Source organism: Leishmania donovani, chromosome 26, assembly GCF_000227135.1.
Source record: "Leishmania donovani BPK282A1 complete genome, chromosome 26".
In the NCBI taxonomy this organism is placed as follows: domain Eukaryota; phylum Euglenozoa; class Kinetoplastea; order Trypanosomatida; family Trypanosomatidae; genus Leishmania; species Leishmania donovani.
In genome coordinates, this window is record NC_018253.1 from 624,875 (window position 1) to 639,586 (window position 14,712).

The 14,712-nt window shown below is 58.5% G+C and overlaps 6 protein-coding genes across 6 annotated transcripts; all 6 read left to right on the forward strand.

Annotated features, from left to right (window-relative positions):
• Positions 1-1,970: 1,970 nt before the first annotated feature.
• LDBPK_261720 (hypothetical protein, conserved) lies at positions 1,971-3,983 on the forward strand (the record flags this gene model as incomplete). Its single annotated transcript, XM_003861710.1, has 1 exon — positions 1,971-3,983. The coding sequence occupies one exon, from the start codon at positions 1,971-1,973 to the stop codon at positions 3,981-3,983; it is 2,013 nt and encodes a 670-aa protein (XP_003861758.1).
• A 1,064-nt stretch (positions 3,984-5,047) lies between these two features.
• On the forward strand, positions 5,048-6,598 carry LDBPK_261730 (hypothetical protein, conserved; the record flags this gene model as incomplete). Its single annotated transcript, XM_003861711.1, has 1 exon — positions 5,048-6,598. One exon carries the CDS (start codon positions 5,048-5,050, stop codon positions 6,596-6,598), a length of 1,551 nt encoding a protein of 516 aa, XP_003861759.1.
• A 691-nt stretch (positions 6,599-7,289) lies between these two features.
• Positions 7,290-8,717, forward strand: LDBPK_261740 (hypothetical protein, conserved; the record flags this gene model as incomplete). The annotated part of the gene is made up of 1 exon (XM_003861712.1): positions 7,290-8,717. One exon carries the CDS (start codon positions 7,290-7,292, stop codon positions 8,715-8,717), a length of 1,428 nt encoding a protein of 475 aa, XP_003861760.1.
• A 977-nt stretch (positions 8,718-9,694) lies between these two features.
• LDBPK_261750 (hypothetical protein, conserved) lies at positions 9,695-10,015 on the forward strand (the record flags this gene model as incomplete). Its single annotated transcript, XM_003861713.1, has 1 exon — positions 9,695-10,015. The coding sequence occupies one exon, from the start codon at positions 9,695-9,697 to the stop codon at positions 10,013-10,015; it is 321 nt and encodes a 106-aa protein (XP_003861761.1).
• A 981-nt stretch (positions 10,016-10,996) lies between these two features.
• Positions 10,997-12,145, forward strand: LDBPK_261760 (hypothetical protein, conserved; the record flags this gene model as incomplete). Its single annotated transcript, XM_003861714.1, has 1 exon — positions 10,997-12,145. The coding sequence occupies one exon, from the start codon at positions 10,997-10,999 to the stop codon at positions 12,143-12,145; it is 1,149 nt and encodes a 382-aa protein (XP_003861762.1).
• A 726-nt stretch (positions 12,146-12,871) lies between these two features.
• Positions 12,872-13,510, forward strand: LDBPK_261770 (hypothetical protein, unknown function; the record flags this gene model as incomplete). The annotated part of the gene is made up of 1 exon (XM_003861715.1): positions 12,872-13,510. One exon carries the CDS (start codon positions 12,872-12,874, stop codon positions 13,508-13,510), a length of 639 nt encoding a protein of 212 aa, XP_003861763.1.
• Positions 13,511-14,712: the final 1,202 nt, after the last annotated feature.

A 14,712-nucleotide genomic window follows, 5' to 3' on the forward strand; every position in this document is an offset into this window, starting at 1 on the left:
AAGACTGCAGAGTCGTTTCTTGCGCAAGAAATTGCCTGGGGGCCTGATAGAGCCTCATGAGGGATTCGAGACGGCGCTACATTCGCTCATGTTGTTGGCCTGCAACGCTGTAAAGCGCCCTAGCCTTTTGGAACGGAATAGCCCAGGCGGACAGTGCCGCGGTGGAGCGATTGCTCGCTTATACATGCAAGAACGGCTTTTCGCAAGTGGCACCACTGGTCTTTGCGGAGCAACACGAGAATCAACCCAATGAAGCTCCCGATGAAGTACTTGCGTGCCGCGGTGCGCAATCACAAACCCGAAGCAGGAGCTCAGTGCCATGAGTGTGGATAACCCGAGCCTGATTGCATGGCTCTGTCAAAAGGGTGGGTGTCCCAGGACTGCCTTTGGGGCAGGCCACCGATTTGCCGAATCGCCAGGAGGACAACGCGCCGTGCTTCGTGCCACTGAAGAGGGAGGCTCCGACGGTGACTATGGTTACAGTTGCGCAATTGCCTGGCTGATTGGCTGCTTTGTTTGCTGAAGGTGGCGAGGCTGGCGCAGCTGGTCACAACGGCGGTTCTACGCCATAGGCGCTGACGTAGGTTGAAGCACGGACCGTTGGGTTAGGTTATTCCGCCCTTTGCCGCGCACGTTGCCGTGCATTCACATATTTTGGGTGAGACACACATCACATTTGGAATTCGTCAGAGGAGACTTCCCGCAGCGTATGACGGGGACAGTGGATGTTGCACGCATGGATACACTTCTCCGTATCCTGGGCGTGCTCCTCGCATTTCTCTATATTCGTTTCAAACATACTCTTGCAGACAGGCCGTCTCGTGGCTTGTCATCAACCATGCGAGGCATAGTGCAGGGCTACTACAATGAAGAGACAGGAATCCTTGAATGGAGGAAAAAAATAGGTAGGTCTTCGTATTCTTGCGTAGTGTTATCGTGAGATTAAGGCAAAGGATAGCAGCTTGGTACACTCTTGATCGGTGATAGAAAACTCGCTAGCTGGGAAGAACGAGGCGCATGTATTGGAATGCATCATCATACAAAGATGTCGTTCGACCTCCTCCTCTCTCTTGTTGCTTTATACCCCCCTCTTTTGTTTGCTTCCGCTTCTCTTTCATGTGTGCCGTTGCCTGCCAATCTGTGTATAGATCAATGTGCATGGGGTTTTCACGCTCTCACTTAGTTCTCTCTTCCACAGCCTGTTTTTTATTTTGTTTGAGCTCCACTTCATTTCGCCTTTTCTGTTTTGATGCAGCGCATCTTCTTGCTTTGCTCTCGGCATCGATGCTGGCGTCCGACGCACGTGTGTGTTTGTGCGCGTGTGGTCAGCTTGATCTGGAATGCGTGCTTGTGAGCTTCGTCTCCCTTCTTCCTCTCCATTATGTGGGCCACCAATCGGGACAAGGAAAAAGCCGACATGAAGGCCCCGGCTAGCAAAAACGTTGGAGTGTCTCCCCTTCTTTTCGGCACTTTGGGCCACTGCCACGCGCAACTCTTCGAGGTACCGTGGACAGAGGTGTTCGGATGCTCTCACACTCTTTATCACCCTTGACGTTGCTCGAACCGTCCATCGTGCCGTCAGAGGCGGAAAGCGAGCGATTGTGAGAGCTCTGCACACCGTATCTTCGCTTCTTCATGTGACTCCTGCTCGCAAATGCTCTAAGGAAGCGGGTTCACCGCGTGGAGAGTGCTGCCGTGGTTTCAAGTTGGAGCACTGCAACGCTCCAAACGCGCATGCTTTGCGCGCCCTCTTCGTTTTGGGCTCCCTTCTCTGCTGCGCTCACTTTTCGCCACTTCCCTCACTTACCCTTCTCTCCCCTCTCTTCTACCCGTCCCTATGGAAATACACACACACACACACACACACACACACACACGATGACATCCAAGTGTACGTGGACGCACCCCGGCACAGACGCAGCGTGCGACGGCGGAGTAGAGGAAGACACTAGGAACGCACGCCAGAATTGATGCGCGGCGCTCTCGCCGCGTCACGCGTGCTGCGCCGCTTCTTGCTGCCCAAGGACGTGGAGGCGCTTCTCCAATCCATCCTGGAGCATCATGGTGCCGCGGAGGGTCCCTCTGCGAATGCTGCCGCAGACATTATTCCACCCGAACAGGGGAATAACGGCGAGGTGCCATCGTTTGGACCTCCCTCTTGCCTGTTGAGAAATCCAGATGACGCTGTGGCAGAGCTGAAGACTGGCAAAGAGGCAAGCATCGCCTCTGCGGTTGGCGGTGACGAACTGAAGGACCCTTCGCGACTTGCCAGGCTCTTCTCGACGTCACATGATCAGCAAAAATCAGACTGCTCCCGCGGGCACGCAGGGCAGAGCAAGTCGACCAGTGTGCCGGCCGGTCATGTTTACTTTACCTTGGAGGCTGTGCGTGCGCACCCGATGATCAGTTTTCCAGAGATCTTGACGCAATGGGAGCAGTTCCTCGCGTTCGACGGCGATAAGGACGCGGATCACGTTTCATCGCACCTTTGCTGCTCTGAGCTGGCGTTACTCAACCTCAAGCTGGAGGATGGTCTTTTTGCCTCGTTAGCGGCGATGTGTGGCACTCCCCCGCCCATCGACAAGGTGCCGAAGCACGTGGCCGACGTCCTTCGCTCCGATTTTTGGGCGGGAAACTACGGGGAAACGCCGAGTGCCCTTCACGTTTTTCGCGCGCCCCTATCATATCGCGCACCCAAGCTGCCCGCTTGCTACACGCTTCTGCACTTTTCTGCCGAGTTGGGCGACGTAGCGTATGTGCAGGCGCTTTTGGCCCACTACCCCTCTGGTTTTCCACTCCGGTGGCTCTCCTCTCCGATGCACGCTGTCCAAGGCTACCCGACACCTGCAATGCTTGCCGTAGAAGAACCGGTCAGCGGTGTGGGCTTCCAACCCTTCTCAGTGCTATCTCCACCACCGTCGGCAATGCCATCGGAGTCGGAAGCCGAGGTATACGCTCGTGCAAATACAGAGCTATACCCGTGCGAGTGGGTTTCGGAGCACTGCCCGGACCACACGGGGATGTATCTCTGTCACCTGGCTGCCGCCCGCGGAAATGTGCAGTACCTGGACTACCTTGTCGGCCTTCTCGGCGCGGCGACGGTGCTGAAGGAGCAGCGCTGCGCGCCGCCCGTGTCGCCGCTAAACACGTGGGGCCCTCTTCGCTATCTGCCTCGCTTGACCGCAGCGCAGTGTGCCTTGGCGTTTCATCAAACAGCGGCGCTGGAGTGGATCGAGGCGGTACACCCGTTTGCGCTGGAGGAGATGGATCGCAGGACGCTGATCCACGCGTTAATGGCTGCAGCGATACACAAGGACGACCTCACCGGAGCTTTTTCATTTCTCCGGACGCGCTCGATGGAGCCGTTGGGCATACTCGACTTCGTGCCCGCCTCCGTCGGTGCATTTCGGGTTAATATGGGAGCGTCAAAACCATCTCAGAGCGTGTGGAGCTGCGAGCTCGAGGAGGCTGGGATACTTCGCATGGTATTTGCAGCTGCAGAGGCTGGAAACGTTGGTGTGCTTCGTTGGTTTGATGATGCATTGGGCGACACGGATGTGCGGCGGCTGTGCGACCGGCAAGGCACGACGGTACTGCATCACTGCGCGAGAGGTTTACACGCAGGGGCAATGGCGGCGCTGCTTTCGATCACGGCCGCTACCTCGTGCACAGACTCGCTGCAAATGCAAGGCAGCTCTACACGGTCCCCACCTCTCTGGACTCCTCTCGATCCCACATGGATAGACGTAGAGGACAGCGACGGTCGCACCCCAGCTGTGTGGTGCGTCTTGGGCCGATCCAAGAAAGGACGGGAAGTGGAGATGCTGGAGGTGCTGCGCAACGCCGGCTCCGACTGGCCGCGTCGCCGGCACAATGGTCTCTCGCTCTTTGAGATGGCGGCACAGGAGCATTCACGCCACACAAAGTTGATGCACTACCTGAAGCTCCATATCCAAGCACCCCCGCATAGCCAGCGACGCTGATCAAGTGTCTTTTTCCTCCTCTTTTTCATTATCGACACCTCTTACACCCAGCTCTCTCCACCTGTTAAGTGCAGGCACCGCGAGTGCCTTGTGAGGGGCGAAAGGGTGCGACACAGGTTGGAGGGAGGCAGGGCTGCTCAAGCGCGCCAAACACCGGGGTGTGGGTGCTTGTGATGGCGACTCCGGGGAGACAAGTGGATCTGCTTTGCTCTGCTTCTACTGATGTTTTAGTTTGCTTTCTTTTTTCCCTTCTTTGATTCTCTGCTTGCTCGTCGGTCACCTCGAAAAGGTGACAGACACGTACACACACACACCGTGTGCGTGTGGAAGCAAGACCCAAGCTATGCGCATCAACCAAATAATCCGCCCCTTCTTTTCGCTGGCTTGCGCGTTCGCTGCCTCTGCCGTGTTCTCCTTTTCGTGTTCGGCTCCCTCGACACAATCAGGCGCGAGAGGGAGAAGAAGTTGAACGAAATGGGATGCGAGGAGGGCTCTGCTGAGTGGTAGGCCACTGCAGTCTCTCCCCCTCACGTGGTCTTTCAGGCATCTTGCATCTGCCGGGGCACATTACCTTTATCTCCCCCAAAGTCCGTTTTGACGGGCTTCCGCGTGTCCCTCACTGAACTCTTCTGCCCCTTTTCAAGTACTTCTCTAGTTGCTGTGAGCATCACTTGTAAATCTCGCCTTGAAACAGCTGCGATTGTATCCGCCAGGTGCACACACACACACACACACACGCTTAGTTTGCGCCGCGCCACACCTGAGCGGAGAGGGGAGAGCAATAAAAATCCGTTGCCTTAGCACAATAAAGAAGAGAGCATCGCCTTGCGGGACATTGTGGCGGCACCGGCACACAAACATATATATATATATATACATACGTATACACGCCTTCATAAAGCATCGGGTGCCTGACGGTTCCCCTTGTGCTCACTCACACCGAAACTCATCCTACACCGTGATTGCAGTGCCGCTTGTACTCCACTGCACCGCACGGGGTGACGCGGCGTTTTTAGCAGTCGTCATTGCCTTCTTGTACGCCGCTGCTCAGCTGCCCTGCTCTGATGGCGTCAGAGAAAGCGGTTGAGTCGGCGAAGGGGTTTTGCGGGCCGGCGATGTATGCCGCCAGTGCCATGCATGCCCGCATTACCCTCACCGACGTTCCACCCAGCGCTGACGGACTTCGGCTCCTAGCCTCGAATGGGAACTGGTCGGAAGTACTGGCGCTGGCTGAGCGGCTCGCAACAGAGGTAGCAGCCAAGGCCCGCCGTCACCCGTTCAAGTATGCTTCGGTGCCTTGGAGTACGTCTCCACCGGAATCCACGCTGCGAGTGAGTCCTGAGCACCCCCAGGAGGAGCCTTTGACCACGCAATCGCCCCCCGAGACAGATGTGACCGCCGCAGCCAGCTCAGCGTCGAGGTTCTCCACAGACGCTGCGGTGCGCAGTGCACGACTTCCCTACGTGCTGGTGCAGGTGACCGCTAATCTGAAGATGCGACGCATCGCGGCTGCCAAGAAAGTCGTCGATGCCCTAGGGGACATTGAGGGGGAGGGGTTTCGCCACCCCGTCACGCGCGAGAGCTTCGCCCCATTCTCGCTGCGGGTGGTGGCAGCCTTGCTCCCGCTCTACGTCGGGGCGCCGATGGAGGCGCAGAAGAAGCTGTATGCGCTGCTGGAGGAGTGCCTCCGACACGAGCGTCAGTGCGGCGCGGCCAACAGTCAAGCGCGCATCTCCGCTGCTGTCGGCGCTGACGCAGTGGAGCACTCAGCGGCCTCTGCGGCTCTGCAACGCACCTGGACACGACGGGTGTTGCGTGTGCAGCGTGCCCTGCTGCATGTGCACATTCACATGAACCAGCAGTCTTTGGCGCACAGTCTGGCGGAACAGGTGCTGCGCTCCGAGGAGATTTGGCACCACAAGTTCCATGACCTTTCCGATGAGCTCCATCAGCTTCGCCACGCCCTTCACCTGCAGCAGCTCTTTTGCCTTGCCCTCCACATCGGCGATGCTTCGCGTGCGCATGCGACGCACGCTGCAATCCAGAAGATCGCCGCTGCCAACGGTGCAGACAGCAGCACAGAAGCGACGCCGTCGAATGTGGTGTCCAACGCGAACCTCTGCAAACTAGTCGTGCTTTCCTGTGATGCGTTCATGGCGGTGTTCAGGGGCGAGTTCAGAGAGGCGGTTCGGCTCTTCCGCGACGTGATTGACGCGGCTGCCGACATGAAGCAGGCCTTGCGTGCCGCTGCGGATGGTTCCGGCACGGATGTGCATTCTTCTCCGGTTTCTGACGACTGCATCAGCGAGGACGCGCTACGCCGTTGGGTGCTTCAGGACATTTGTGCGAACGCGCAGGTGTCCCACGCAACGTGCCAGGCGTACTGCAGCGACGCCGACCCTACCAAGCTCATGTCTAGCCTGTGCACGACGCTGGAGGGGTACGCCAAGGCGGAGCCGCACGTGCTTTGTAACTCCGACGCGTTTGTGGAGAGCCTCGTGCGGTTCTACACCCTCTCTGGTGATCGCAAGGCCAATCTGAACCGGCTGGCGGATTTGTTGGAGGTGTTTCGCTGTGATCGCATGTCTCTGCCGAACCTCGAGGCACTTGTGTAAGAGATGATGCGTAAGCGCTCGAGGACTGCACAGGCTTTTAGCCAAGTGCCCCATTGGCGCAACACGCGCTGGCTGCTTCTTTACCAGGGCGCGAGGCCGCGATGGTGAGCGTCGTCTCTCTCTCTCTCAGCGTCTGCGAGACGTGGGTCGAGAGTGCTTCCTTTCTGCTACCGTTTATTTTCTGTCGGTCGAGAGGCTTCTTCAATACGCCACTGATTATCGTAGTGCTGCCGTGCGGTGTGCGAGTATGTGCGTGAGGTGTCTTTGACCCCCCTCTCGCATCTCTTCTTTCTTCACCTTCCCCCGCTGATCAGCGCTCACGGCATCGCTGTGGCTTCAAGCTCATGTCTCTCTCGCGGTGCGGACTCTGCGCACGATTTGCTCTACGCTGCACACATGCTCACAAACGCTGTCATTGATGACTGCTGAAAGGGCTGACAGGACCGCGGTAACGCCCAGGACACGGCCACTGTGACTCGCTGCACGGTGCAAAGGACGCACCATGCTCTATCCCCTTCACTTCGCGTGAAAGCTTGCTCTCCGTGCCAGCCGTGCTCCGCCAACATCCTGAACAGTGGCATCAAGAGACAAACACGTGCAGCTATTCTCTTGTTGCTCGTCTCATCTCCTGCCTTCTTCCACCAGCGGCTCTATCCGCTGTCTCGTCCTGTACGGTCTGCATCCAGCATCAATGCTCCGCCCTTCACAGCCACTGCGCCGTTCCATTGATGGGTGGCGGCGGGAGAGCAACAGCAGTCAGAGCTCCAAGGTTTCGATGACATCACGACGGTTAAGTTGCCGCTCCCATGAGGCTTCGGCCTTGTTCTCGACAGCCTCGGCTGCACGTTGTGCGAATACGGCGCCGCCAGGGCCGGCCGCACTCCCGGACGCGGAGGTGACGTCTGCCGTGTCTCTGCCCTCGTTGCGCTCCTGCACCGCCGAAGCGTACAAGGTAAGTGACTTGCGTAGCGTGCACCGACCGCAGCAGCTGACACCCCCCTTTCTTGCGACTGCGGCTGATTTCGTTGATAGTGGTGCTGCTGCTGTGACCGACAAGGTAGAAAGCTATGCAGATGGCCGCACCAAGGAACCGTCCTCACCACGGAAAATTTCAACGCCGCACCACGCATGTCTGCAAGTTTTTTTCGATGGCACCAACAGGCAACCGTGCATGCCCAAGTCTGCTCAGCGACTCTTCACGTCGGCTGAGGTGTCTACGCTGCGTAGCGAGGCCCAGCAAACCTACACGCGTAGGAAGAGAACAGAGGAGCAGAAGGAGCTCATCGCTGCAGAGGCGGAGGCGCGCTCACTGCTGGCCGAAGCCGCCTTGGACCAAATCGCAGCGGTGCGGGAGCTTCAGGAGGAGGAGCGTGAATCGCGAATGCGGGCGGTGTCGGCAGCAGCGCTTCCGGTGCAGTATCTTGAGCAGCGAATTCGCCGCCGTATTGACGAGGAGTACGCGCAGCAAGATGCGCAGCTTCGCCAGGAGGGCCGCGATGCGTGGCGGCTGCGAGTGGAGCTTGAAACAGCGGCTTCGGTGGACGCCAGCACGCGTGAGGTGGAGCGTCGAGCTGCTACTCATCGATTTCGCGCGGCGCTCACCTTCATCATAGTGCAGGAGATGGAGCTGCGAAAGCTTGTCGAGGCCGAGTCAGCGAAGTTCTGGGAGACGTTTGTGCAGGAAGAGGCAGAGGGCAAGGCCGATGCTGAGAACCGCGCACTGGTACGATTCCTCAACACCCCTGAGCAGCTTGCCCTCGCGGCGGCGCGCGAGAAGCGAGAGAGGAGACGGGCGCTTCGCACAGCGAAGCTACTGAGGCTCTTTCAAGAGCAGCAAGAAGGTTTTGTGAAAGGGTGCCGGCATGGAACAGGCGGAGTGTCGCTGTTCGTGGGCGACGCACCCAAGAAGGTCTGCGGGCGTTGCCGTGTCAAGTGGGATGAAGGCCTTGGCTACTATGTGTCCATAGATCGCACAGTGAAGATTCACCCACCTCCGCCACCGATTACCGCGGCAGCAGAAGCAGATGTCAAGACGGCGTCGCATGCTGCGAAGCGAGCCTCAGCAGAGGCCGCCAAGAGCGGCTGCCTGTTGCCGCCACTGAAGAAGATGCTGAAATAGTCACCCGTTCCTCGGCGCTTACAGGAAGAGGGGTGATCGCGTCTGCTTGTCTGTGTGTATGTGTGTGAGCTTCGTTGCGCGCGCCTGTTGTGGTTTTCTCTTCGAGCGTCGACGGCGACAGCGCGCGTGTTGCTCTCTCTCCCGCCGCCGTCTTCTCTTCCCTTGTGGGACTTGTTTTTCTTGTGGCTCCATCCTCTCGCCCCACTTCTTTGCGATTTCGTTGACTCTCTTCCCTCTGCAGCGTTGTCGCACTCTCTCCCCTTTCGCTAACATGTACATCTCACCACTTCTCAGTCGTTGCACGTTTATGCGCGCGTGACTGGACGTATTCTCTCGTTCTCCTGTTCTTATGGAGCCCGACGCGCCCTCGTCATCAGCTGCCGCTGGACCCTCCCTAGAACAGCCGGTGGATATCCTGCATCATACCAGTCGCATACCACTGCGAAGCAGCAGCTATCCATCATCGATGCTTGCCAACTGCCGTGCATGACGACAGCCGACACCAAAAGAGAGCATGACAGTGGCGGCAGTCATAATTTCAGTGAAGAGGACTGTTCGAGGGTCTCCTTCAGTGCCTTGTGACGGTCTTTCCCCGCCTCTCCTGCTCTTATCTGTCCTCCGCACAAGAATGGGGGCCTCGACTTGCGTCGCGTGCCCTCTCGTGTTGCTGGTGATCAAGCGGACTCGCTGCCGTTGCCTTTCCTCACCCGCTTTTCTCTCTTCCCTTCACTGCCGCCTCTCCGCCCCACCCCCCCTCCCGGTCGCTTCAGATACCCTGCAGTGATCTTTACGAGCACGGCAAGCGCTCTCCTCTCCCTGCACCACCACCATCATCAAACAAGGAAAAGACCACAGTCCCACTACACGCTGCACTACACGCAACTCAGCTGTATCTCACTTCACACCTTGCCTCTGCTGCTCGCTACGCCCCCGACCCACTTACCAACTTACTCGAGCAGCACAAGAACGCAGGAACAATGAATCAGTACCACGAAATCATCGAGGCAGACAAGGCCTACCTGGAAGAGGTGGGCATGCGCAACATCCTGCAGCAGTTTGTGGCCGACGCCATGGAGAGCCGACCCGGCAACGTCTATGAGTACATGATTACGTGGGCCACGAAGATACAGGCATCGTCGATTTCGCTGCTAAAGGGCATCGAGCACAGGAACGAGGAGGAGGATGCTACCGCAAAGACGCACCCTGATGCCAGCGACCACTCGGAGCACGACACCCGATTGGACGGAAGCTCACCGTCGTGGGCTCATTCGTCGAAGCGCACCAGTTCCGTAGAGTAGAGGGCTTCCTCGCCTGCGGCAGCGGCCAAGTGAAAGGAGGCGGAGGGCGAGGAGGAGCTGTAGAAAGGGAGGTGAAGAAACGGGCGAGGCGATAGTGCCCTCACGTGTGCGCCTGTGTGCGCGTGCTTTGTTCTGGTCAGCTGCGGAGCTTGTTCAGTTACAAAACGAGTTGGATTCTTTCTCTGCGCCGTCTCTCTTGTGTCTCCTGCCGCCAGTTCATGCGATTCTGGAAGGCATGTCCACCATTCGCGGATGCCAGTCCAATCCTTGCGGCGGTGGCAACGGGATCAGGATGAGGGGGCGACTCGCTTCTCTCTTTCCCTTGCCGTTTTGCATGTGGTATCGTTGACCTCGTCAGTGCCCCTAAGACACGCTGTGCTTGAGCTGCAGGCCTGCGGCTGCTGCTGATCACGTGGAAGAGCGTCCTGTTTTCTCTCCTCGTACACGCTGGTTCAGGCTCGTGTGCGTGTGTGTGTATGGTTTCTTTCGGTTGCGCCTGTGATGATGTATAAGCACTCGGCTCCCTCTGTGGCACGCGTGCCTACACACGTACAAACTTTTGTTGGAACGCGAAACAACAAGTGAACTGCTTTCCCAGTGACACCTTTGTAAGGGGATGGAGGGGGGGGGGATAGTGCCGCTGAGCTGAGCACCTCGGCTCATCTCTTCGACATGGAGAGCACTCCGCAACCTCCGGCTTTAACGGTCAACCTCCTACCCCCCCCCAAAAAAAAAATGTTTTGGCGGCACTTCTGAGGGTGCTGTTGTGCTTGCTTCGTGCGCCTGTCCACCCACCTGCCCCAATCCCCCCTGCATGCGCTGGTCTCTTTCCTGCACTCTCATAGCTCTGTCGCATCCTTGATTTCTAGAAGCGTTTCCGCCCTCTCCCTGGGCATTTCTTCTTCGCGTTTTTCCTGTGGGGACGTCTGGATCAGGGCGAACACACATGGACGCCTCGCTTGCACTGAAGGTTCCCATGCAATGTCCGCTTCTACTCTTCCCACTCGTGAGGGCCTCTGCGTTTCACCCCCCAGGGAGGCGGTGGGGACTCGAGGTCCTTTCGCGTCTACTCCAAAGGCGGCGGCGGCGGACTCGACATCAGAGGAAGGGGCTGGGGCGCCTTCCGAGTGCGACGCAGCAACGGCGGGGGTGTCTGAGGCCGGCGCGTTCGAGGTAAAAGTGAAGTCGACTGCCCATCATGAGCGCCGTCGACCGCGATGCTGCAGTGACGCCAGTGGCACTCTGCAGACCGCGAGGTCCAAGCGCAGCTCTTGCGCTCGCCAAGACAGCGTGACCAACACAGATGCGTCAGCGACTGCACCTGCCACCGGCATCGAGACGCAAGACATCACCAGTGGGGCTGCGGGTAAAGGGCCTTTGCACTCCGGCGCCGAGAGTACGACGACACCATCGTTTTTAGAGCACCACGTGCAGGATGCCCCGCAGCACAGCAGTTACAGGGATGCTGGGAACGCCTCTGTGCCGGCTTCGGCAGCCAACACACTCAACTCCATAGGATGCACGGAAGTGCCACCAACAACAGCCGTCACAATGTGGGTACCGACGCAGTTCACTACGGCTGCTGGACGCGCCATATGCTTGCGAGAGCGGCGACTCTTGACGGCAGCATCTCCCTACTGGAAGCTTCTCCGCTTTGACCCGGCGAGAGAGGCGATCGTGGCGCCGCCCGGCTCTTCCGCTGACGAGTGCGATCACGAGGATGAGGCCGTTCTTATTGATTCTGGGGAACTTTCTGACACAATGCCCGCAGCAAAACACGCTGCAGAACAGTTGCCCACTGACGCTGCTGCTGCTGCTGCACTCCGCGGCGCTATTGGCGAGTCATGTTGCGAGGGCACAGTGAATGCCGCGTCACCGTTGACATCCACCTATGCTGGTTATGCGTGGGTGCATCGTTGTGTGCGGCGCCGACGCGCCGCGTCGTGTCCTGAGCGCGTTCTCGGCTCGTGGTCGTATCTCTCGGTGGGTAGGGACGCAGACTACTCGCTGCCACCCTTCTCGGGCTTCTGTGCCGCTGACGGCCGCCCTTTCTACTGCCACTATTCGCCTGCTTCTGCCGAGGGACAGGATTGCCAGCAGCGTCGATCTGGCAGAGTCGAGGGTGCTTGACAGGGTCCTATCCCACTGTGCTTTGCTTGAAATACGTGTTCTCTGTGGCCGATTTCTTTCGGTGCGTGCAGAGGTGCGAATGGCGGCAGTCTACTGCGCGCCGTCACTCTTGTTTTTATTCCTTATCTATCTGCTGCTACTACCTGCCGCTTGCGTGCGTTGCTTGGATACAGCGATGCACTGCACGCCTCTCCACCCATACGCTCACTTTGTCTCTTAGACATGATGCTCGCGAAGCAATAACGAAAGCGTCATACTGAGCAAGGCAGGCCATCTTGATAGTGAACCACGCCCCTCCCTTCCCCTTCCTCCTCACCCTAGCTTGTGGTGAGTGCGTGGAAAGCGGGGGATGGATGCACGGTAGCGTGTGCGGTTTTGTTCAACGTCCTCCACCAAAGCCAAAGGAGCGTAGCTTCGCTGTCTTTGCCGGACGCCCCTGACGCGAGGGCGGTTCTGCCGGCCTTCCTCGTCCCCCTTCTCTCCACCGTTCCGTCTCTTGTTGTTATCCCGCTTGAACATCCCTTCAACACACCCCATCCCCTGGGATGGCGTGCTCACATCTTGCATGGATGGTCCTCTTCTTTTGGCCACAAAAGCTGATTGAGATCAACTCTGTGCACCTGGGCCTGGCACCTTCATTGCATACCCCCGCCCCTTGCACCTTTTCTTTGCTTGTGTCACTCTCGTTGCCCAGTGCCTCCGTCGGAGGAAGCGCACGCCGCGCCGATGGGGTCGACACCAAACGTGGTTTCGTCGCCAGAGGCTCACTCACACCCTTCCGACGCCCGCAATGTGCTTCAGGAGGCTCTCACGAACTTCGTGACGGACAGCATGTATGACAGACCGCAGGACATTCTAGAGTACATGGTGACGTGGGCCCGCAAGCAGTTGCTCCAGAAGCAGGGGAGAGGGGAGGCGGTGACAGCTCCGGATACAAAGGTGCCGCGCTTGTCCATCACCCCCACGGCTATAACTGCGGTGATGCAGGCAGCCGTCTTCTCGCAGACCGCTGACGAGGCGGATCCGGCGGCGGGGGCGGAGGCTGCGAACCGGCTACGCCGCCTCGCGGAAAACCGCCAGAAACGCTACCGAGACATCGCGCAGGGCTGCCTTGATAACTACCTCATCTCGCTCGAAGACAGTGACGGGGACCTGTTTCACATCGACGCTCTTCGGCGTAAGATGGAAGGCACCCGCCAGCAGGCGATGAGCGCGAGGGGCGACACCGCTGCCATTGCAGCGCAGCTGAAGGCAATCGAAGAAAGCGAGGGAGCAGCAACGCAGAAGGCGCGCGAGCAGGCGGCGCTTCTCCACGAGTACGAGCAGCGATGGGTGCATGAGACGCTCGACAAGTGCCCTACTTGATTCGAACACATAGTGCTCTCACGACCCCCTTCTGCGCCACCATCGTGCTTCCCTTCCTAATCGAGACATATGCTGCGCCTCTCTCAACTTGGGCACTCCGAGAGAGGGCATCTCACCGTGTGGGGCTCTTGTCCTTCATTTATCTCGCTCTTAACCGCCGCGGAATGTAACGGCGCTTTCCCCCTCTCTCACACGCCTGCTGATCCTTGCCGCGTGTAGGTGTACACAGTTCCGCTCCCTCTGATGTAGTGCTTCTCCCTGCCCCCTTCTCGGTGCGGTACTCCCTATCGGCTAGCCGGTGCAACACGCACACACACGAAGAGTAAACGCGCGCGGCTAACATATGCGCTTCCGCCTTGCGGTCAACGGCCTGCCCTTGTCGCTTTGGGCGCGCTCCGAGCACCTCGTCTCGGTCCATCTCGTCATGCTTCCACGTGTGCCTCTCCGCGTACGCGGGTGCGCGAGCCTCAGCCCCCTCTTTCTGGGTGACGCACATGCCTCTTCGCACGCATGTTTTTCTCTTCCTCAGAAGGTACACGCACGGAACGATGATCAAGCGCAAGTATGCGATAACCAGCTGCTTCGCCGAGGGCAATAAGACTATACAGCACTTCCTTACCCGACCCCTAGCCTCCCTACCGTTACTCTCGGAAAAGGCAACGGTAGGCGGGCAAAGTGCCCATTGGCGGTGCATCTTTCCCACCCTCATGGCTGCAACCACGCCTACAGTCCACGACGCTTCATGCAAATCGTGCACTTCAACAACACGCAAGCATCTACAGCCCTCCTGCTGCGCCTCTGCCAACGTGACCTACCGCCAGAACCCTCCCGAGGCGGCGTGACGCGAAGGCCCCTTCTCCCAGTGCTACCACCACACATGCCTTCCCCCGACACCGCCTCCATTTTTTCCGCACCCATGAAAATAACTCGCTAATAACAACAAAACACATATTCCTCATCCACTGACTTTGACCGTCGCTCCCCCCGGCAACAATATCCATCGTATACAAAAGCTCCGTCAACTCCCACTCGACACCCTTCACTCCTCTTTCAACAGTGACCAACCCACTCTCTGATACCACCTCGTCTCGCCGCAGCTAGACAATCACCGCTACTGACGGTGATGGGTGGCGGTGCTTTACGCTGCTGTGCATGTACGTGCGCGCGGTGTGTCAGCGCACGCACCAGCCGCGCGCAGTTGA